General features: G+C 38.4%; 1 protein-coding gene across 3 annotated transcripts in view; it reads right to left on the bottom strand.

The window, feature by feature from the left end:
* LOC149550666 (Pentatricopeptide repeat (PPR) superfamily protein) overlaps window positions 1-17,500 on the bottom strand; it is a 34,471-nt gene extending 16,971 nt beyond the window's left edge. The window contains exons 1-2 of one of the 3 annotated variants that reach the window (XR_016352551.1): window positions 17,342-17,497; window positions 14,653-14,752 (exon numbers count right to left, since the gene is read on the bottom strand). Coding sequence is in view for 2 of the 3 variants with exons in the window: in XM_089786220.1 (XP_089642346.1) it covers window positions 15,462-17,213 (1,752 nt within the window). In the remaining variant the exon portion in view is untranslated. Of the gene's footprint in view, window positions 1-14,652; window positions 14,753-15,059 lie in introns of all 3 variants that reach the window. The other 2 variants (XM_089786220.1, XM_089786219.1) reach the window with 2 other exon arrangements.
* Between the last annotated feature and the right edge of the window lie 5,667 nt (window positions 17,501-23,167).

Below are 23,167 nucleotides of genomic sequence, written 5' to 3'. Positions count from 1 at the left end.
CATAGGCTGGTCTGCTAGATCAGGAACAGGAGAAACAGGCATGAATGGTCCTCACTGCTCATCAAAGACTACATCGCGGCTGTATATGAGACAAGATGTCTCAACATCAATAAGGCGGTAGGCTTTGTGAAGACTGCTATATCCAGCAAGCATCAGTTTCTGACTTTTGGCATCCAACTTGGTGCATGAAGCATCAGGGATCCAAACAAAAGCAAGAGAGCCAAAAACCTTTAGGTGACTGATTCTGGGCTTGCGACCTGACCAGGCCTCTTCCGGAGTTTTACCTTTGACCGCCACTGTGGGTGACCGGTTCAACAGATAAACTGCAGTGTTAACTGCTTCTGCCCAAAAACGCTTCGGAACATGTCTGTGTTCGAGCATGGAACGAGCCATCTCGGTGATTGTCCTATTCCGACGTTCAACTACACTGTTCTGTTGTGGCGTGTGGGGTGTGGTGAACTGGCGTTGGATGCCATGTGTATCCAAGAAGCTGGAGAAAACATTAGAACAAAATTCCCCCCCATTGTCTGATCTAAGAGTAATAATAGATTTCCCATACTCTTTTTCAACTAAGGGTTTAAACTTCTGAAATACAGTAAATGCATCGGATTTCTTTTTAAGGAAATACACCCACATTTTCTACTGAAATCATCTACAAACAATAGAAAATACCTGTACCCAAGAACAGAAGGAGTGGCCATAGGGCCGCAGATATCAGCATGAACAAGCTGAAGGACTTGAGAAGCTCGCCAAGAATCACCACTGGGGAAAGGTGTGCGATGTTGCTTCCCAGCCTGACATGCGTCACAAACTCCAAGGTGTTGGGTTTGAATCTCTGGCAAACCAAGAACAAGCTCATCCCGAGCAAGTTGTGAGAGATAATGCACATTTAAGTGCCCATATCGCTGATGCCAAAGTGTGCTGATGGAAGATCGCCGAGCAGCCATAGCTAAGTCCTGAGAATCACCAAAATCAGTAAGTCTAAAAAGACCATGATCCTCAAGACCAACTGCAACAGTAGACTTAGTCGCCCGATCAGTGATGGTGCCCTAATGTGAACTGAAGGTGACTGCCAAGTGTGGAGAATGTCGTAGCAACTGACTGACCGAGAGTAGATTTAGTTCCATCCCTGGAACGTAGTACACATCAAGGAATATGAGCTTCCTCCCAACAGACTGAATTTGAATGTTGCCTTTACCAACAACCGTGTACTCTTCCCCACCACCAAAGATAACAGAATCTGAATAAGGCTGGTAGTCAGTAAACCAGTCTCTGCGGTGAGTGAAATGTCGAGAGGCACCTGAATCAATGTACCAGGTAGATGACTGCATATGATCTGTGGGTCTTTTAGCCATGAAGGCGTAAAAGGCAGATTCCGCCTGCTCAGTGTGCTCTTCACTGTTCGCTTTGGGTTGCTAACCTATTTGCTTAGATTGGGCAGCTAAGCGTTTCTGACATGCAACCTTCATGTGACCATACTTGTGGCAATAGTTGCATTGAATGTTCTTCTTTTTGGTACCATCGGATGCTGGAGCAGAAGACTTCTGCTGAGATGGTTGCTGAAACTTGCCTTTATCCTTTTGAAAGGATTTCGCAGCAAAGGCTTGCTCAGTGGAGGTGGAACTGGAGCTGCTATCGAACTGTTGTTTCCACCGATCTTGCTGAAGTAGCAAGGTGCAGAGATCAATGAACTTTAGATCAACACCAGTAGATGTGATGTTGAGAGTCTCGATAAAATGCTCATAGGAATTTGGTAAACTCCGAAGAGTGATTACCACAATATCCTCTTCCTCCATCTTGCGACCGATGGCAAATAACTGATCACGGATTTCCTGAATCCAATTCAGGTGTGCCTGGAGCGAGGTGCGCTCATCCATGACAATAGAAAACAGAGTTTTTTTCAGAAAGAAGGCTCTGCTCTTGTCGGAAGTCTCATGAAGACCTTTGAGATGTGTCCAGATTTCGGCCGCTGTCTTGCCGGATGGAATCTGAGAAAGCTGGTCATCAGCTACGGAGAGTTTGAGAAGCATTACTGCCTCTCTATTGTTCAGATCCCATGTATCTTGATCAGGACCCGGAGAAGTCGGACGCTGCTTAACACCCAAAACAAGTTGATCGGTGTTTCGATATTCGAAGATTGCAATGATGCGCTGCTTCCAGGTTCCATAATTGCGACCATTGAATTTGGAATTATGCTCGAGCAGAATATTTGTCAGAGATGCCATGGCACGTTTTTCAATGAAAAACTGTGAAAATCTGTGAAGGCACGTTCTTCGAGGCAAAAATACGAAAGACCCAAAAGAATCAGAGAATGACCCAGAAGAGAGCTCAAAAAACCCAGAAGGAATCTGCTGTCGTTTTTTGAATCCGCTGGCTCGAAAATCGAGGCACAAAAATTGAAGCACCCAAAAAAAACGGACAACCCAGTTGAGCTCTCGAAAAACCCACCAAGAATCTGCAAACAAAATATTTTTCCGACCCCAAAAATTAGGGTTTCGAAAAAAAGGCCCTAGCTGAAAAAAGCTTGAAAAAACTTCAAATTTCTTGATAAAAAATGGTTGAATCTGCTTCCCAGAGCACGATGACAGACTGAGACGACTAAGAGCATGAAGATTTGATACAGAAACATGCAGATTTTCACCCCAAAAACGCGAGTCTGCTAGTCGCGCGGCTGTTAGAAACGATCCCTGCAACTACAACATAAGCCTCCAAATCGCGCGGGTGCAGGCTGAAGACGCGAAAATGGAGTGTAAAAAAAATGCGATGATAGGCAAAAGAAATCGCGATTTTCAAATACCAGCTGAGAATGGTACAAAATGACCACGATTTTCATGCAATTTGTAGACCCGAGTTCAGAATTTCTCTAGACAGAAAAACCTAGGCGGGTTTTTGGAGAAAATAGCTGAAATAATTTTGGAAAAATTTAAACAAATAATTTCAAGAAGAAATTATAAATTTTAACAAAAAAATTAAGCATTTAGCTTTGATACCATATTACAAGGTAATTGGTAAATACTTGCTTGTTATTAACATAGACCGAGAGGTCAATTTATACAAAAGAATGAGACGATGTTTCCTTAGGAAACGATCGTAAAGAATAGAAACATTCTATTCCAGAGAAAGCAAAAAACGAAAGCAAACTAAAGCTAAAGATATTTACAAGATAACCATTAAATAATAATAGACGTCTTATCTATTATTGTAATAAATACTAATATACGTAAAAAGGAAATATTATAGTAGGACAAGCATACTGTACCGTATCAAGAGCAAAGGAAAGCATTCAACACCTAATAACATACAGTATCAAGAGCAGTAGAGGAAAGCATCAAGACAAAATAGCGTACGGTATCAAGAAAACAGAAGGAAGTATGGATTCATAGCGTACGATCTTGAACAGGAAACATGAGAACATTTCAAGTTGAATACCGTACGACTACCAAGAAGCAGAGACCGTACGGCCAGCATCAAAAGAGCATATAAGCTCACCGTGCGGCAACAGAAGGTCATTGCAAGGTACTTGTACGGCTGGGTGAATACCGTACGATAAAGTAAAAAGGACGGAGAAACCATCATACAGTCAAAACATTCGGAGAGAGCTCACTATACAGAAGAACAGTGAAGGAGATTACCGTACAGAACGAGAGCATCAGACATTGACATCATACAACCATCAGAAAGCAGAAGGTCGTTGTACGAAAACACTTGGAAGGGAGATATTATCATACACCATACGGTACACAGGGAGAGTTTGCAAGGAACTATAGATACCGTACAGACAAGAGGAAAGTATCGTATGGTAAAAATGAAGCATAAAAGGAAAGAGGAAAGTACCGTACAGTAACAAAGAAGCATAAAAGGAACAGAAGCATCACCTTACAGTCAAGGGCATAGGTTAAGATATAGTGCACAGAAGTTGAACCGTACGGTCACAAGAAAGAGTTCTTAGTGTCCTTCAACACCATATGGCCAGCTCAGGAAAGAGTTAGGGGAACTCCGCACATGAGACATACCATATGGCCAGCTAGAAGGTGATTGTGATTGAAAGGTGGTCGTACGGCCGTATAGCAAAAAGGGTGGACTAAGAGCAAGAGGCATAAGAAAGCACAAGTACGGTAGTCTATTACACCTAAAAAAATGATTGAGTCGTTCCAAGGGAAAGAGTGAATACTATATGGTCTTGGAGGACACCATACATAGCAAGGAGAAGGCATTGGACGAGCAACCAAAAGATTAGACATGGTTGAAAGGGAATGAAAAGAGATAACCATACGGCATTAAAGACACATAGAGTAAACAAGCTATACCATACGGTGATAGGAAGTAGGAATTAGTGGGAGGTCGTGTTAATGTCTGGTAGCTTCTGTCGAATAACTCTATGGTTATTAACTTATTCATATAATTATATATGAGATATATTATTATTTGAGATATATATATATATATATATATATATATATAAAATTAAGTTTGTATTATTAATTATTTGTTTATTGAATAGACATGTCTATTCATTCACCCATGCTCAGTATAAATGAGAGGATGTTACATATAGAAAACATATACCTCAACAGGCAATGCCATCACATTTGCAGCAGATCCTTCAAACTTAACATGGTATCAAAGCCTAACTGCAAATGTATGAATGAATGATAAAAAGACTGAATATATTAAGGAATAGATGTAAGAGGTTAAATATACATTGCAGTCTATATAGAGAGAGGACAGTCCATATAAAGGAGGATATTGTTGTGCAAATACAATATCGCATAACCCATCAGGTTCACAACAGAGACAGTGATAACGAATTCCAAATCTGTTAATTATGATCCCGTACATATGTTACAACACTCTCATACAAGTGAGTGAAACATTAAGAGACATGATAGAAAGCGAAAACTTCTACAGAGGGAGAATTGTGTTTGGGAATTTGTAAAGTTAATTTGTTTACTCCACCGCCATGATATAACAACGTACGACCCTATTAGGGAATCATAGCAGATTTCATTCCTGAGACCTGTGTAGTGCTTCTTGAAACATTATGGTACAAGATCGCAAGACCGTTAGCTTTGTTGCTACCCTCTCTTGTGGTGATAGGTTTTGTGAGATATGGAAGTACACTTGGTTTTGGATGAAGACACTTCTCTCCATATTTGATTGCTATACTTTGACTATATCTCCTCATTGTATGGATTTCAAAATTTTATTATTCTTGCTAGTTGTAGCCTTGGCGAAATCTACACATTAATTAGATAACAAGAATTTGAAGAAAGCATTATATAAATTGAAGTCTACCTCTATTGGCGACATGGGTAAAATATGAGATGCATAAATGGGCGATAGCTGGTGAGCTCATGTGTAGTGTCAGTAGAAGCATCAATGGCCAAAATTTAAAAAATTATCAAGGTCATCTTTGTTCTTTAGCAGGATATCAGTTGAAACATAAGCGAGTATGGGGGCTATTGAAGTAGACAAAAATATTGGATTGGTCCCTCAAAGTCATGCAAATATAAGACCCTTTAGGATCGAATTGGGACCTATGCAAATGACATAGTCAACGTCGAACACAACATGCGGAACGTCTCACTAAGCGAGCATACAAAACAACTAGTTCGCATTAGACCAACCCAAATTGGCATCACAGCAAAATGACCAGCGCAAATTATGTGGCAAGGCCTCCAACCGATGTCCCCTTGCATAACAGGTTGAATGATGGTTTGCACGATTAGAAGGAAGAGTCAATGTTGCAGAAGGCACCTTTGACCAATCACTGACTCCAAAGCAAGAATTTTGACAACAAAGGAAAATTGATTTAGTTTTATGACTCGGGTCATTGATTCCCTTAAGGTAAGTACATGTGATATGTTTTTTTATTATTATTATAATAAACAATAAATTTATGGTAGGTATTTGAATAATGTTGATTATATGAATATATATTTTCAAAGTATAGATATTTGTCTATATTATATTCATATGATGTATTAACAATTTTTTTATTATTATGAATGGTGAACATTCAAATATCTATGATCTGTGGTTATATTGGAGAGTTATTGAGAATATTAATTAATTATCATTACAATGTCAAATGCAATGAAATAAAAGGACAATGATGTGCAAATGAATATTTATTATTCTTGAGTATGTTATTTATTTAATAAATGTAGTCTCTCTCTTAATTTTATTTACAAGAGCTATTTGCCTTGATCTTTTCCTCCGAGAGTGTTCTTGCAGGAAATAGAGCGAGATTAAGATTTAGAGGGAGAAGACTGAGGATGCTATTTGGTTAACCTTCAGTGAACCTGATCTTATTGATTAAGAGGGAGTAGACCATGCTAAGATGTTTTCTCTAATGTTTAATAAGTTGTCACAGTCAAGAGGACTGTGACCATGTGACATTTATATGGGCCTATCCCCTGTGTATATCATGAGGAAGTGACGACTTCCAAATGATCATCACTTGTATTTGGAGAAGTTTTTGTAAGGTGATGATCTTACAATAAACTTGTATTATGAGATGAAATAAATTGAGTAAATGTGAATGTCTTGTATCTCAACATTCTAAGAGGCCATTACTCTTAGAGTACTTGGTGAATATTATTGATGTTCTGGGGGGCCAATACTCTTGATATCAAATGTGATCTCTAAATGTTTTGAGTAAGTGGTGAATATCATTGATATTTTGGAAGGCCAATACTCTTGATATCAAATGTGATATCTAAACGTTTTAAGTGGTGAATATCATTAATATTCTGGGAGGCCAATACTCTTGATATCAAATGTGATATCAAACTTTTTTTTGAGTACTTGATGAATATCGGATGTCAATATTCTGGTAGATCAAGACTCTTGATATCAAATGTGATATCATACCCTAGTTTGAGTAATTGATGAATATCATATGTTGATATTTTGGAGATCAATACTCTTGATATCGTATGCAATATTGAATTGTATAAAACTTCTGAGATATCCTTAAATTCCTAATATTACCAATGGTGTAATATTTGTCTTGAATTTATCCTCCCTTGCTAAGAGGGAGTGTTAATGTCTGGTAGCTTCTGTCGGATAACTCTATGGTTATTCCTATAATTATATATGAGATATATATATATATATATATATATATATATATATATATATATATATATATATATATATATATATATATATATAACATAATTAAGTTTGTATTATTAATTATCTGTTTATTGAATAGACATGTCTATTCATTCACCCATGCTCAATATAAATGAGAGGATGTTGCATATGGAAAACATATACCTCAACAGGCAATGCATTACATTTGCAGTAGATCCTTCAAACTTAACAAGTCGTACATCCGTACAGCAAGCAGCAACTAATCCGTGTTGGAGACAAAATACAAAACGCAAGCAAGTAAAGAGCAAGGAAGGCCGTACATAGCACGGAAGCAGTAAACTTTGACAGCAAAAGAACCCTCGGGATAAGTGGTAACAAGGGGTGAGCAACTAACCTAACTATTTTTTTTCTTCTTTATACAAACCACAAAAGAGGTGACAATATGCATTTAGCTAGAAAGAGAGCGTGGAAGAAGAAACTGGAAGAGGATTCATCAAGCAACACAATAAACAAGAATGTGCAGTCTTTACCATCAGGTGTACGTATTGCATGTAGAATTTGATGATGAACAAATTCATAGATCCCTAGATATCCTGCATGCAAATAACCTGTTAAAAGGAAGAAAGAAAGGCAAAGAGAGAAGGATTTGCTCGATAAATAAGAGGATTGAATTTACTTGTGCAAAACAAAATGAATGAAATTACAACCGATCAATCCTTATGAAGGAGATCAAATCGCTAAAAAGGAAGCCCTAAGAGGTAAAAGCCATTTAATAATTACTAATTAATTATTAAATGTGAATGCAAAAAAGCATAAAGGAGAAATCTTAAGAAGGGAGAAAAGGTAATTTAATAAATGAAATTAAACTAACATTTTTCTCTAACAACCCCCCTTAAGATGAGCAACAATGCAGCTACAAATAATGCAGAAAGAGCAAGGAAACTACAATGCAATGCGGAAAGAAAACTTGGGTCTGGCAACAAGCCCTGATGGGGTACCCAATCACAATCAAATCTTTATGGAACGAAGAAATAGAAAAAACCCAATGGGAAAAACTCTACTCCAAAAAGAGATAGAAAAAGGATGCACAAATGAAACATCTCAAGAGAATCTCTCAAGACCATAAGTACAATGAAAGACCCCATGATAGAAGCTTGAGACTCCATAGTCCCCCCAAAATGGCAGAACTCGTGTGTCGATGAACATACCAATGTGGCTCCAATCTAAAGGAAACAAAGGCAGTGGACAAGGATGATAAAAGCCATGTATGTAAGGTACAACTAGAAGTCCTAATTGATGCTCAAAGGAGAAAAGCATGAGAATCCTTAAATCGAATCTCCAATGGAGGTGAGATAACAGGTGGGCTAAATTTGTCATCGGAGGGGAGATGTGGGTCCTCTAATATATCCTCAACAATTGTAGTAGGTGGCTTGATGATAGGATTTGCAATAGTAGGCAATGCTGAAGAGCGATCCTCTGCAAGAGATGGAATCTGAATAGAAGGTGGAGATGTAGAAGTCACAACATCCATCTTAGGAACAACATATAAGTTCAAGTGACCTGACTTCACCTCTGTAGACTCTAGTGAAAAAAGAGAGTGAGTCTCTGATCGTGGAGATGGTGGACCAAAATATGAGAAGGAATATAGACGAGACGCATGATCAACAATCCCTATAGCAATAATATTGCCTATCTCACTATCTTTGATATGCACTGAATCCTGTGAAAACTCAACTGTCATCCCTGTCCCATTGTGTGTAATCTGATAAATAGAGAGAAGGTTAGAGGACAAAGATGGAACACAAAGTACATCATGAAACATACCATCATCAATGTCAATAAAACCTTTCCCACATACAGTCATAACAGTGTTGTTCCCCATCAAAATGTGTGGAGTAGGAGAAGCCTCAAAAGAAGAGAACAACTCCTAAGAAGATGTCATATGGTGTGAAGCACCTTAATCCAGTAACCATCTAGAAGAATGGGGAATAGTACTTGCACATAGTGCATGACCCTTTCCTATATCTTTACCATCTGACGAAAATGATGATGATGAAGAAGGTCCGTGGGAAGTAGAAGGAATATCAATGTTGCTCTTCTGAAGGAGAGTTGTCAAATTTGAAACCTGTTTGGCATAGCCATCTAACTTCTCGTAGCAATGTGACTCATCATGATTAGGCTTATTACAATAAGCACATTTTGGTCTTTCTAGCTTTGATTACCCCCTTTAGGAGGAGGCGACCCTGATGAACTGTGAGTGTTGGAATCAATCTGAAACTCTATAGAATGAGACTTTTGAGTCTTCTACTTCGTCCCTAAAGATGGCCGAGCTACCAATGCATGACTCTATGAGCTTGTGAGAGAATCCAACTGAGAGAGCTTAGCTTGCTCTCGAGCCAACCAATCACAAAAAACCTCAAAGGATGGCATGGTAAATCTATTACCCAAAGCATCTTTGGTGGAATAAAAGGTAGAAGAAAAAATCTGAAAGTTTCCATGAAGCTGAGAGAGAATCAGGTAGATACACTCAGTATCAATCTTCATCTTCCCAGAACCCTGCAATAACGATCTCAATTGTTTGAATTTCATCAAGAAGTCCTCAATGGAGGGAAAAGAATTTGGTATAAGAGAGGTAAGCTCTACCTCAATCTAAAGTGCCCTGAACTCATTCACTGTACCAAACAAGCCTTCAAGCTTGGTCCACATAGATAGAGGGGTATTGCACCCATCAAGATGAAACTGTAGACTGTTAGAGACCTGTAAAGCAATCAATACTACTGCCTCATCCATCTTGTTCTTGTGTTGCATGACCTCAAAAGGCCTCTGTAAAACTGGTTGCACTGCATCTAAACAAGACCACAACCCTTCTGACCGGAGAAGCCGTGCCATCAAGGTCTTCCATGTGTGATAATTATGAGAGGTCAGAAGTTCTAGAAAAGAAGAGGTCTCGGCCATTGTTTTAGAGGGTGTTGCATTGTTTTTGAAAAAAGTCATGGTTTACTAATGTAAATAACAAAAATAATAATACAAAACACCCCCCACAATACAAAAACCGAACACTAGCTATAAGAAGAAATGCGTAAACAAGAAGAGAGAAAAAAAACTTTAGTTTAGAATAACATGTACCTTTGAGGAATACTGATGAAAAATAGAAGAGAATCTGAATAGGGCTCATGAAGAGCTTTCCGACGCTTTTTTTGGATTGAAAAATGGAGCTATAATAAAGGAAGTTATGCCCCTCGGAAGATAGAAGTCATCAACGGACTTAAAGTGTAAAACCAGGTACCAAACTGAAAAAAAATCCAAAATATACCTTCACCATCATCTCCGTCTCTGAATCAGCTTCTTGGCGCTTCTTTCGGATCCAAAAAACACCTCCATATGCTCTAATTAGAGCGAAAAACCAACAGGGTCTTTAGAACAAAACAAATCAAGCACATGACAACTTGAAGGCCGTCAAATTTCTGCCCAAAATTGATGATGTCAGAACCTGCTGACATCAGCATCTATGCAGGTCTGTTAGTACTTGCATACTTGCTGATGTAGACATACTTTGATGATGCAGCGTCACATGATTTTTGTTTTAAATAAGAAAGCTCTTTTCTTTTGTAATAAAGAAAGCACTTTTTTTAAAGTTTTAAAGCAACGCTCCTTTCTTTTTTAAAAAGGATTTTTTTCAATTTTTGATTTTTTTTTTAAATAAAAAATAAATCGTTGCTTAGGGAAGCATGCCCAAATCTGAGAGCAAATTTTTTGCCTTACCAGTCAACTGTGTCCAAATTGGACAAATTTCATATGAAAATATGGGTTTTGACGTCTTCTGAATCCAACACTGATGCTTGTTTGGACTCAAAGAGCTACGATTTTCAAAGACCCCCCTATTTGCACAAAAAAAATCGAAAAAAGCCAGAGGTGCTCTGATACCACCTCATTCTTCTTTTTCTTCAAACAAGAACAGGCAGTTGCAGGCAAGGCTCTGATACCATGTAGAATTTGATGATGAACAAATTCATAGATCCATAGATATCTTGCATGCAAATAACCTGTTACAAAGAAGAAAGAAAGGGCAGAGAGAGAAGGATTTACTTGATAAATAAGAAAATTGAATTTACTTGTGCAAAACTGAATGAATGAAATTACAACTGATCAATCCTTATGAAGGAGATCAAAACCCTAAAAGGGAAGCCCTAAGAGGTAAAAGCCATTTAATAATTACTAATTAATTATTAAATGTGAATGCAAAAAAGCATAAAGAAGAAATCTTAAGAAGGGAGGAAAGGTAATTTAATAAATTAAATTAAATTAACCTTTTTCTCTAACATTGCAGGCAATACAAGGAAAAAGAAAATAAGGACAAAGCCAGCTGCAACAACACATCTCACGCCTCAGAATGTGGCATTTGAGGGTTTGAATAGATTGGAGTGTACAACATGGTGGTAGGAGGCTCCACATGATCACTTTGCAAAGGACAGCATACGAAGGGCATAGGTGGAATGGGCATTGCGGATGCCAATATTCTGCATTCATGACTTCGAAGGGTTTCTTCGCACAATGCTAGAAACCTACGACAGGTTCTCACGAACATGCACATTTCCTTACCTAGGATAGGATTTAGTAAATCGTTTAAAGCGGCAGACTTCACCAGGGTATTTGGCATACCAAGTCACATGCAAGTAGGAAGGAAAATCAATAATAAACCAAAGAAACTCAATCGGAAAGCCAAGGAACAGCTAATAGAATTGGAATGAGGGAAACGAACAAAGGCAGAAAATGAAGCATTGATGGATTCTTCGAAGGCAAGAGAACTAAAGAAATCTAATGTACTAAAAGGACATTAGCACTGTCTAATGGATTTAGTGAAAAGCAAACTCACCGGTTCCAGTAGGGCATCAGACATTTCATTCTTGCAGGTGACCATGATGAACGGTATCATGAATGGCAGTATATGATTGGGCATCCTTGCTGGCTGAGCAAATGCAAGAGTTCATGACGCTCCAACACAAAACCTTTTACATGCCACACTACGCCATCAGCCTATTTCTTGATGCTACTACACAAACGATACCGAATGAGATGTTGGAAATCAAGCCAGGTTCGATAGAATTGGGGGAGCCACCGATTATGCAGCGGAGGCATCATGATTCTCCCGAAGGGCAGAAGACCATAAGACAGAAAAGAATGCGACAGGAGGTAGAAAGTTTTGAGAACCGGAATATAAATAGTGGTAGACATGACACATCTCCTGAGGAGTCTGACGACTCAAAGGAGGAAGTGGAGGACGAGGACGATGATGAGGAAGTCGAAGTTATTACAGCCCCACCACTGCTATTTCTGAGGACTCAGCTTCCTCACACTCGCACTTGGCCCCCGTAGGCATTCACAATCCTAGGTTCGAATAGTTTATGCAACCTGATTTGGACAATTTAGGCAACCTATTGTTTTGACGCCGGTCACCATAGCAAGCAAACTAGCAGCACGGCCACCAATGCCTCAACCATCAGTACAGCCAGCAGTACTAGCACCTTCAGGGAGTGTTGAGCCTTCAGTTGATACAGTACCTGATACAGTCGTACCAAAGGTAGCCATGGGGTTACCTAAAGGAGTTGTCGAAGAGATTTTGCCAACCATATCAAAGGATGGGGCTGAGGTACTTGTACCTGAGGAGGAAATGGACACTCAGGAAGGAGTAATGGAGATACCGACAAGCAAGGGCTTGAGGACGCTGGGTGTTCATTTCGACGTAGTGGGTTCAGATGTAATGGTTACGGTGGATACAACATTGTTACCATCACCTAAGGACAGAGAGCAAAACTTAAAGGTTAAGCACGTATCTAAGTACGAGGTTTCACCGTACACTAGCACCTCGAGCAACATACCTTCTCACACCTACGCGAGAAGTAGCTCCGCAGGAAGATCCTCTACAGACACAGGTGGAGGAGAGCCAACCGTGACAGACTGATAGGCTACCACATAGCATTGTTGAGCGGATGGCGGAAGCAGTAGAGATGGCGATGGGTGCTCAACAACAGCCTCCAATAGCGCCAAAAACAGTAATGAGGGAGGCATTCTTCACTGATATAGCGACTCTAGTGACGCGGGCTCACCAAGTAGTGGCCTCTACAGAGATACAGGCCTTGGATTTAGTAGTAAAGGAGCTGGTGAGTGTGATATCCTTCATGAGATTAGGATGTTCGGCGGCCTTTATAGTTTGTTTTGAGGAGCGAGGATGGGCAAGTGTGGAAACTGTAGAGATGCGCCAGAATTGGGCCGCTACAAGAGATTCAGGTATGGAGAGCCGAATAGAGGCTTTGACTCAGGAGATAGTTGAGATACATAGGGACGCGTATTATACTCTTTGGAGGAGCTAGGCAGACCAGGTAGCAACGGAGAGGGCTCGAGAGGAGTTAGCTACCAAGCTAGCCGTAGAGAGGGCAGCCTGGGAATCCGAGAGGGCAGCATTGTTAGCCCGGCAAAATCAGCTAGAGAAGGTGGTAGCAAAGAAAGAACAGTTGGCAGTAAAGAAGGAACAATTAGCAGCAGAGAAGGAGCAGGTGGCAAAGGAGAAAGAGAGAGAGCTTGGAGAAATTGCTGGAATGTTGCAATCAGCTTTGGAGCTTCAGATGGAGGCTGAAGCAAAATTGAAAGTACGGAATGAGCAAGTGTATAAACTACGAGCAGAGCTAAACAAGCTTAGGGCACGGATGGCTACTACTCTAGGGACGCATCCCTTGTCCTAGTGTATTGATGTAATTAGTTGTTTTGATTTGAGTTTTGTTGTTTTGTCGTCCAAAGACAACTTTACTTTTTGGGGGGAGGATGTTGTCAGTAAATTCTATATTGTAGCCAACGGGTAGAATTGTATTCAAAAGGGCGCGTGACGGTTGAGTCACCCCTTCAAGAAGGTATATGTACATCGTCTGAAGGGACTATTGGATCATCATAATTGTCGTTGTAAGCATTATACTTGGAGTGCATATTGCGTATATGAATAAAGCATCTGTTCTATGTTATATATTACTGTACTACATGCGATGAGTATCTGTTTACCCTATACGGTAAACAACATTCACTACTAGCACCACAATGGGGTTTAAAGGTAAGTGGTAATAACAACACCACAACTTAACCATCATGATATGCCAATGCCGGCAACTTCAAGAGATCTTTTAACATTCTTTTTCATCCGTCATTTCTCTGGAAATATTCAAAGATCTCTTGACAACATGCAATGCAGAATATTTCAGATCTTAGCCTCGACATCAAAGCAAGCAGGAATATAAATTTATTTATCAGTGTTGATTGACATTGGAAATAGCATTGCCAGTTCACATTGGAACTTTCCAAATTAATGTAAATCTATAGAAAAACAGAGGAACGTGTGGAATCTATTAATAAAAGCAATTCAATGCTCCTGTTTTTGGAGCTACCAAGTTTTATGTAGCAATTTGAATATTAACAAATGATTTCCAAAAAAAATAGAATTTTATGGAACAGATCCTTTCACAATCGATATTTCATTTCAAAGGACTGAACAGGAAGAAAACTCACATTCTCAGTGAATAAAATTTAAGCAATCCAGAGCGATGTCTCCCCATGCATTCTGCAGATCTGAGAAATCTTGAAAAAGGAAACAAGGATGAAACATCCCCTGCCAAAAAAAAAAATTATTCTCATTTCAAAAATGTCCCCGTGCTTCAGGAAATCTCTGCCATGTCCAACTGACACATCTTATGAAATTCGTTGTGCAGGGGACATCTCAGAGGCATTCAGATATCCCAGAAGTTATAGCAATGTCCCCATGTGTGTGTGTGTGTGAGAGAGAGAGAGAGAGATGTACGTTTACAAAAATTAGATCTATAAGTATTTTATTATTTCTTGCAAAAATTAGCCTTCTGAAATGGATTATGCAACAAGCTATACAGTTAACAGATACGCAGTATAGGTTGTTTTCTCACATTTTGAAGATACAGTGCATGCTTTGCTTTCTTGTTCCTTGCAGATAAAATTGTGATCATAACCCAGCTCTGTCACAAAAAGAGTTACATCCTCCACACCAATTTTACAGCTTTGGCTCTGCCCATGAGACTTCTAGTTCAATTCTGGGTCCTCCAATTTGCAGTAAGACCAAACCCCAGAGGTGCTATTGTTTGGACTGGTTTGGAAATCCCAACAATTTATATCTGGATTCATGACCACGAGGTTTCATTTTCTTTTGTGCTCATAATTCCTGAAATGTTTCTAGCAGATAAATAGACTGAGAATAATCAAGCTGATTCCAGGACTTGCATGTTTATGGTAATCTCAATTACATGTTTACAGCACAGTCGGATCAACCACTTTTCACTGTGAATCACAGTTCAGTATTGCCAACCCCTCAAACGTTGAATTCTCTTAATCTTATCATTTCTGCGTGCATCCTTAAGTTTACGTAAAATACTGTAGGCCACCTCAACTTTCCGAGCTCTTACTAACTTGTGAATGAGCTTGGAACATATGATTCGCCCTGGACAAAATCCTTTGCTTATTGCTTCTCCCATAAAATAAGCAGCTTCGTCTAACTTTCTTCCATTGCAAAACCCATTTACAATATAAGTGTAGACTTCGACATCAGAAGTCCACCCACTTTCCTCCATCTCATGCCAAAGTTCCATTATTTGATCCCAAAGACCAAATCTTCCCAGCCTCATAAGCAGCAATTTATAGGTTTTCAAGTTAGGATCGCAACCCACTAGCTTCATTTGTTTGTAGAATTGCATGGCAGCATCAGGAGGACCAAATTTGCACAAAGGTTCAATAAAGGAATTAACTGTTCCAACTTCGGGTATAGAACCACCTTCCAACATAATAGTGAAAATTTCAAGGGACTCGGCAACTCTACGAGCCTTTATTAAAAACACGATCAACAAACTGTAAGTTGTATTATTAGGCTTACAACCCTTGGCTAACATTTCATCGTAGTAGGTAAGCCCCTCACTGAGGCTTCCTCCTAAGCATAAATGTTTAATCACTGTATTATAGATAATTGTGGTTGGAGAGCAACCTTTTACAGGCATATTTCTCAGAAGCTTGATAGCAGCATTATTTCTTTTAGCCCTGAACAAACCCTCAAGAACATAATTGTAGGTTATACAGTCGGGCTTAAGGTCCTCTTCGCTCATATCATTCAAAGTCCTATAAACCTCTTTCATTCTTCCCTGTTTCGCCCAACCACCTATAATTATGCTGTAAGTGATATTATTTGGAGTGATTTTTTTTCTCATTTTGTAGAGTAAGCAATGTGCGGACCTAGTATGGTTTTCCTGGCAAAGCCTATGCAGTAACGTGTTTAAGACTGCGGTATCGACCATCAAACCGAATTCCTCCATTCTGTCAAAAGTTTTAACTGCTTCAGCAATTCGATTTCCCTTGATATACCTAGTCATTACAATGTCTATTGTTTTGAATGTAGGTGAGGGACCCTGTGTATTCATTTGTTGCAGCAATTCCTCCATTTGATCGAAGTACTTCCTTCTTCCTAAGCCACTGAGCATGGCATCGTATGAATCCAAGTTGTGCTGGCAATTGAGCTGCTTACCAGCCCATGTAAAGAAAGCGAGGAGAGCCTGCCCACTTAAACTCGCCCTTTTCACCACTCGCTCAATCATTTCAAGAGTTAATATCACGCCGGTCTGCGCTAAAGCAGCTTCCAAAGCAGCTTTGCCTTTGAGCTTCTGAAGAAACACCCCGCAAATTTTTTCATAATCGGTAAGATGGTCATCTATCCCCATTGTTCTTCTGGCCGGAACAGTAGAACCATGCCTTAATAACAATTCGTCAAATTGATTTTGCTTTTTGGGGCGTGAATTCATTTCTCTTTGTTGGAATGAAATTAAGTTTTCCTCCTCCTCAGCAACAATTGATTGATTAATATCTGAATCACCAGCAATGCCTTCTTTGACAGTGCTGAAGCTGGCAATAGATTGTGGGCAGCGGTGATAATGTGATTTCAAAGTGAAGCATTCAGAATTCAGTCGCCTCGTCCAATCAACACGGATATCCATAACCCACAAAATCTTACCTCTGCCAGCCATCGCTTGCAATCTTTTGCCCATTCCGAGGGGTTTTAGCATAAATTATTATGAAATACAGTGATATATGCAGCTCAAGACTCGGTAACTTGAATTTGGCCAAATAAAAATATTAAATCCTAACCATTGTGGGTGTATGCGATCTGAATTTGTCAAGGACTTGATCTTACCTCTGATTTAGTGAAGGCGAAAAAAATGGTGGCGCTCATCAGTACTACTCGGAGAACTCTCGTCCTTCCTCGAGACGTCCTGGAGATCCATACCCTCTGATTTAGCAAGGAGAAATTTAATTATAATCAAAATACGTATATTTGTAATTTGAGAGGTATAGCTCTTGAGCTGAAATAACTAATAACTAATATTCACGAGGATAAGTAGAAGAATGAGTTGTAGCGTTAAGTCTCCATTTTGCTATTTAGTTTAAATTGTCCTAAAAAAATTAGTATTATGGTAATCAGTGCAAATTTAATTAGTTATTGGAGCAATTAGAATGTTGTAAATTTTTATTTTTATTTTTTTCAAAATCTTTGAGAAGGCTGTCTAATTATTAATTCAATAAGAATTAAAGAAATTTGTCAACAATCTTGAGAATTTATATAAGAGATAATTTAATAATGGAATAAAAAATATTTTTAAAATATTAGAGGATTTGAAATAATTAAAAAGGATTATATTGATAAGGAGGAGATAATTTCCACGACAACTTAAATCGTGATATTGCTATCAGGATTTAATTGTGTAGTTTTTGAGTCAAATTCATTGACCCATATTTCATGAGTAGTGATTCAACATGAATCCATCTCTCGTGATAATAACTGGGACACTTAGCACTCATTGGATCTAGGTGATGGTCACAAAGGTGAAACACCAAGACTTCCCGAGAGGTCACTCATCCCAGTACTACTCCAGCTTGAGTGCGCTTAACTACAGAGTTTCCTCCATGGTTAAACCCACTCTCCTTGCAACCCCATTTGCAAAACCTTCACCAAGTGGTGTGCCTTATGAAACATTCATTAGAAAGCCCCTTAAGCCCATTAATTGATAAGTAGGAGATAATTTCCATGACAAGTCAAATTGTGATATTGCTATCAGACCCATATTTCATGAATGTGATTCAACATGAATCCATCTCTCGTGATAATAAATGGAACACTTAGCATTCATTGGATCTAGGTGATGCTCATAGAGGTGAAGCATCGGGACTTTCGAGGAGATCACTCATCCTAGTACTAATCCAGCATGAGCGCGCTTAACTACAAAGTTTCCTCCGTGGTTAAACCCACTCTGCTTCTAACCCCATTTTAAATTAGTATTATGGTAATTAATTAAAATTTAATTAGATATTCAAATAATTATTCTAAGCGAATGAGTGACAATATGGTGTAATAGTCGAGCAAGCAGCAATACGAAGAGGCTTTTCACAAACATGGGGGTTTTTAGTATGGGGATGGCTTTAGAGCACGATGGTCGATTAATAAAAGAAGGGATGGAGTCAAGCAGGACTGTTCCTGAAGAGAGTTTGATAGGGCTCGAGAAAAAAGGTGGGCTAGTCTTTCGGGTACAGATAAAATTGGGAACAATAGGGACAGAAAGGTGTAAGGTGGCTTGATGACTGTATAACGTGGAAACCAATGAATCTCAGAGGGCAGGTTGACTTCAAGAGTATCAAAGGGAAGTTTTGGCACCCAAAGTAGGTTCAAATGAATGAAAGACATGTGCATGTAACTTCCAACATAAAGCACAAAAATGTGGTATCTTTGTTAATTAATGGAGTGAAGTGGAATGAATCTGTAACTTTCTTGAAAGCTCATTCCTTTTTTAATAAAATGTAGGTGGGGATTGGTGCTATATTAGCAACCCATGTAGAGTGATGTATCGGGTATATTATATGGGTCATCAGCATTTTCTCTACCTCCTTGAAAATCGCGTATGTCACCTTCGAATTATAATTCCTGAGCTTTTATCCAAATCGAGTTGCTTTGGGTTTTAGTGGAATTTGGTTTTTGAATTGTCCTTGCCTAAAATCCTTCAAGTCTTCATATGACCATGCAAACACATCTCCAAACTCTTTCAATAATTTATTAAATCTCATCATTTCAACTTAGCTACAACATGTTCCCAAATTGACCATTTTTTAATTATCTTCGGTGCCTATATTCACCTTTTCACATTCACCAAACTCTCCTTTTCTTCTGAGGTTTTTCCAACATAGTGATCTCTTCTATCAACAAGTATTTTTAATGCTACCAATCTCTTCAGGATGCAATTGCCCTTCAATTGGATAATCCCATCATTAGATTTATTCATGGATTTTGGACAAGAACCTTGACACTCTGATTTTAAACCTTCATAGAACAGGTCTTCGAAGTGCTCGATTATGTGTAAAAATGCATGTATATATGCATTATTGTTGAATACTTGCTAAGAACTAAAGTTATTTGTACATTGGGCCAATGGATTAGTTATGTGGTGCATAGGTCCTCTTCGAAGTCAAGGTGAGGTATCATCAAAGATGTTGACTCTGATAAAGCATTTGTCTTGGCGTTAATCTCTCTAGGCACTACTTTGATAGAAAAGGAATCAAAACATCAAAACCTTCCAATTCGTCCCAAACTCTATTTTTGTAATGCTTTAATCTATCATTTTTCACAACAAAGATGTTTCTGACCTGTTTGACCACTAGTTTTGCGTCACCTTGGGCCCTCAAGAGTTTAACCCCCCTCCTTTTAGCTTCTTCAATTCCCTATAAAAAGGCTTCATATTCAAAAGCTAGCTTGAACGCAAAAGGGATCATCTTTCCTGAGGGTGGTATTAACACAAACCCAAGCCCTAATCCAATTGAGGAGTAGCTACCATCGAATTCCAAATCCCAAACGGTCTCATCTCGTTTTTCATATGTACCTGCTACATCTTCTTCATGCAAGATTATATAATTAATGAAGTCAATTTCATGGTATAGAATGTTAGATTTGGGATCTTTTAAGGGGAAGACTATATATTTGGACTTTATCTTAGGGCATAGGATGATTGTTAGTTTTTTTCAAAAGCTAGCTTGAATGCACAAGAGATCATCTTTCTTAAGGGTATAGAATGTGAGATTTAGGATCTTCTAAAGGGTAGACTGCATATTTGGACTTTAACTCAAGGTGTGGGATGACTTGCTTATTACCAATTGGTATGGTAGCTAAGACCAGACTAATTTAATCTCTCCTCCTAAGTCTTTACAAAAAAAATCCTACTTACAACATTCCATAGCTAGCTGTGATATCAACTACTAGGATGGTCAACTTGACTCTTTTATCTAGAAACTCAACCAGAGAGACCTGTTCATATTTTATTTGACCGATCAAAGGGAGTTTTTTTTAATCCATGTAGCACTTGTTGAATGTATTGGTCATGGGTAAATCTAGGGCTTTGGCAACTAAGGGTGGCATGATGTTATCAAAAGCTTTAAAGCATATGATATAATTGCTCACCTTATGACCATGAATAAATAATGAGACATAAAAATGATTTGGTTTTTCAATTCCAAGGGAGCCCTTGGAATATGTATTGATGTCTCTTCTGACTAGGGAATTGACTTCTAGTTCAAGGGTAGGCTCAAGGGAGGATACAAAATTTACTTGTTGAGTCATATTGGATGGGGAAAAGCCTCTGACATATTCAATCAATCCATCCAATTCACTAGGATTAGATCTAAAATAATTAGAAGAGGAAATTTGGATTTTTGTGAACTTACAAAATTTGACAAAATTTAAAGTAGGTTTGAGGTCAAGCTTCTTCAAGATCCTCACCTTTGGTGTCAGACTCCTTTTAAGCTTTGATCTTTCATTGAATCAGTTCATTAGTCCTTTTGCTCTGCCAATTGGAGTAGTAGAAGAAGAGTGAGTAGGGGACTTACCCTCACATTGATTCCTAGTAAGTATTAAGCAGGGAGGTTCCTCAAGAGTAAAAAGTGTATCACCACCACGCTTTGAGTCACACTCATATTCAAGGTAGTAGCTAATAGAGTTGCGAGGTCCTCTTGAGGTTCCTTTATCAACAAAAATTTATTTTATTATTTCTTTGTTTACTTCCATTTCTCTACACTACACCATCTCCAAACAGGGAGCACCATCATGATCATTTGGTAAATGGAAAGTGCACATGTTTCCTTTACTAGAAGAAGGGCCTTCAATCGAAAAAAATTGTGTACCAAGTATCATATTAGGTTATTTCTCAAATGTCCCTCCTCCCCAATTAGGGTACTTCCTAGGAATATCTTGGTATGGTGTGGTTGCTTTAAGTAATTGCATTTAAACCATGATTATGTCATTGACCAATCTGTGTACCAAAGGATCGGTTGAACCAGATGTGGATGCCTACAAATTAGAGAGTTGCACCTCTCCCCTCCATTTCCCTATGGATATCAGGTCATCTTCTAACTCAATTGCTAACCTTTGAGCAATATCAACATCTGCCACTCTATTATGCCTCAAATAAAAACTAATGTTGTGTGGCATATCATTGACAAAGGCTCCTAAATCTTCATTAGAGGAACGTTCATTGAACTCCATGGTCCATGGTCCTTCTTTTGATTTATCAACTATGGATTTAGTATTTTTATCAGGTTGTATAACATAGTTTCCAAATTCACATTCTTGGTACAAAATTTGAGCCTTCAGGTCATTAGAGGAGGAAACCATGTACTTATTCTTCAGTTTGGATTCTAATTTAATCTTCTTCTTTCCAACAGGGATGATGGCATTAGACAATCCATTTTAATTTCACTACGCATATCTTTACAAAAAGTCTTGCTAAGCAACATTTTGTAGTTCATTGGGATGTCAACCACCAATATGGTCAACTACACCCTCTTATTAGGACGTGTTACAAGGACACCTTGGGCATCTTTCACTTGGTCCATAATAGGTACTTGTTTGTCGTCCATTGAATAACATCTCTGGAAGGTTATATTAATTTTCAAATCCAAGGCTTTAGCACCAAATGTTGGCATTATATTATCTAAAGCCCCAGAGTCTACTATACAATTACTAAGATTATGACCATTTAGCAATAAAGAAATGTAGAACATGTTGAACTTATAATTTTCTGCATTAGTCTCAGTTGCATAGGAGGGTTCAACATCTTCTTGTGGAACAAATAGATCTTCAGAGACAAACATAGGTGACCCCTAAGAATTTATTTTTCCTTCTAAAAAGTGGTTCCCTTGAACTATTGAACTAGAATCTCCTTTGACATATTAGACTAGCCTATCTAGTTTGTGATGATTAGATTTAAAATACTCAGTGGTTGATGTAGTTACAATTGAATTTTTACAAAATTCTACAATATCAAAATTGGAGGAACAAGGTGAACTTACAATATTCTTAGATATTTGTTTTACCTCCAATCCTTTCTAATTTGGAGATGAACCGACTATTTTCTCTTTTCCTTTGTATGTGGCATTAGGAGTGCTAGAACCAGATGAATACTTTGTAGTCATTTGATTATTTTCACTAGGTTCTAGCTAGCTACCCTCTTCCTCCTTAGTTCTCATTCTGAGGTCATTTTTTTTAAAGTTTATTTGGATAGCTCTCAACAATTCAAGTCATGTTTTTTCATCGCGATCAATCATTAACAAAAAAAAGTACATCACTTCTTTTCTAAGAGTAGGTTCAATCATCAGACGAGACTATGGATTTTCCAATTGGGGGAATTTCCTATATGGTTGATTGAACTGTCGGTGATTGACATTCTGATACAATGTTTGGTTTGAAGGGATGTTTTTATGTTGCTATCTCTTGAAAGCAAGAATATCATTTACTAACCTCTGTACAACATGGTCTATAGTAGAAGTAAAGGGTTGAGTACCTAAGGTTTGAACTTCCCTCCTCCATTTGCTAGTGGTGATCAAATCATCTTTGAGTTTGCTTTCTAGGCTCTATGCAGCAGCCAAATTAGAAACTTTGGCCCTTCTCAAGTTAAAGTTAATATCTGGAGGCATATAATTCAAG

Source organism: Cupressus sempervirens, chromosome 6 (assembly GCF_028749045.1).
Source record: "Cupressus sempervirens isolate cs-2001-9-10 chromosome 6, ASM2874904v1, whole genome shotgun sequence".
Taxonomy (NCBI): Eukaryota; Viridiplantae; Streptophyta; class Pinopsida; order Cupressales; family Cupressaceae; genus Cupressus; species Cupressus sempervirens.
This window is presented reverse-complemented; position numbering and strand designations above follow the sequence as displayed.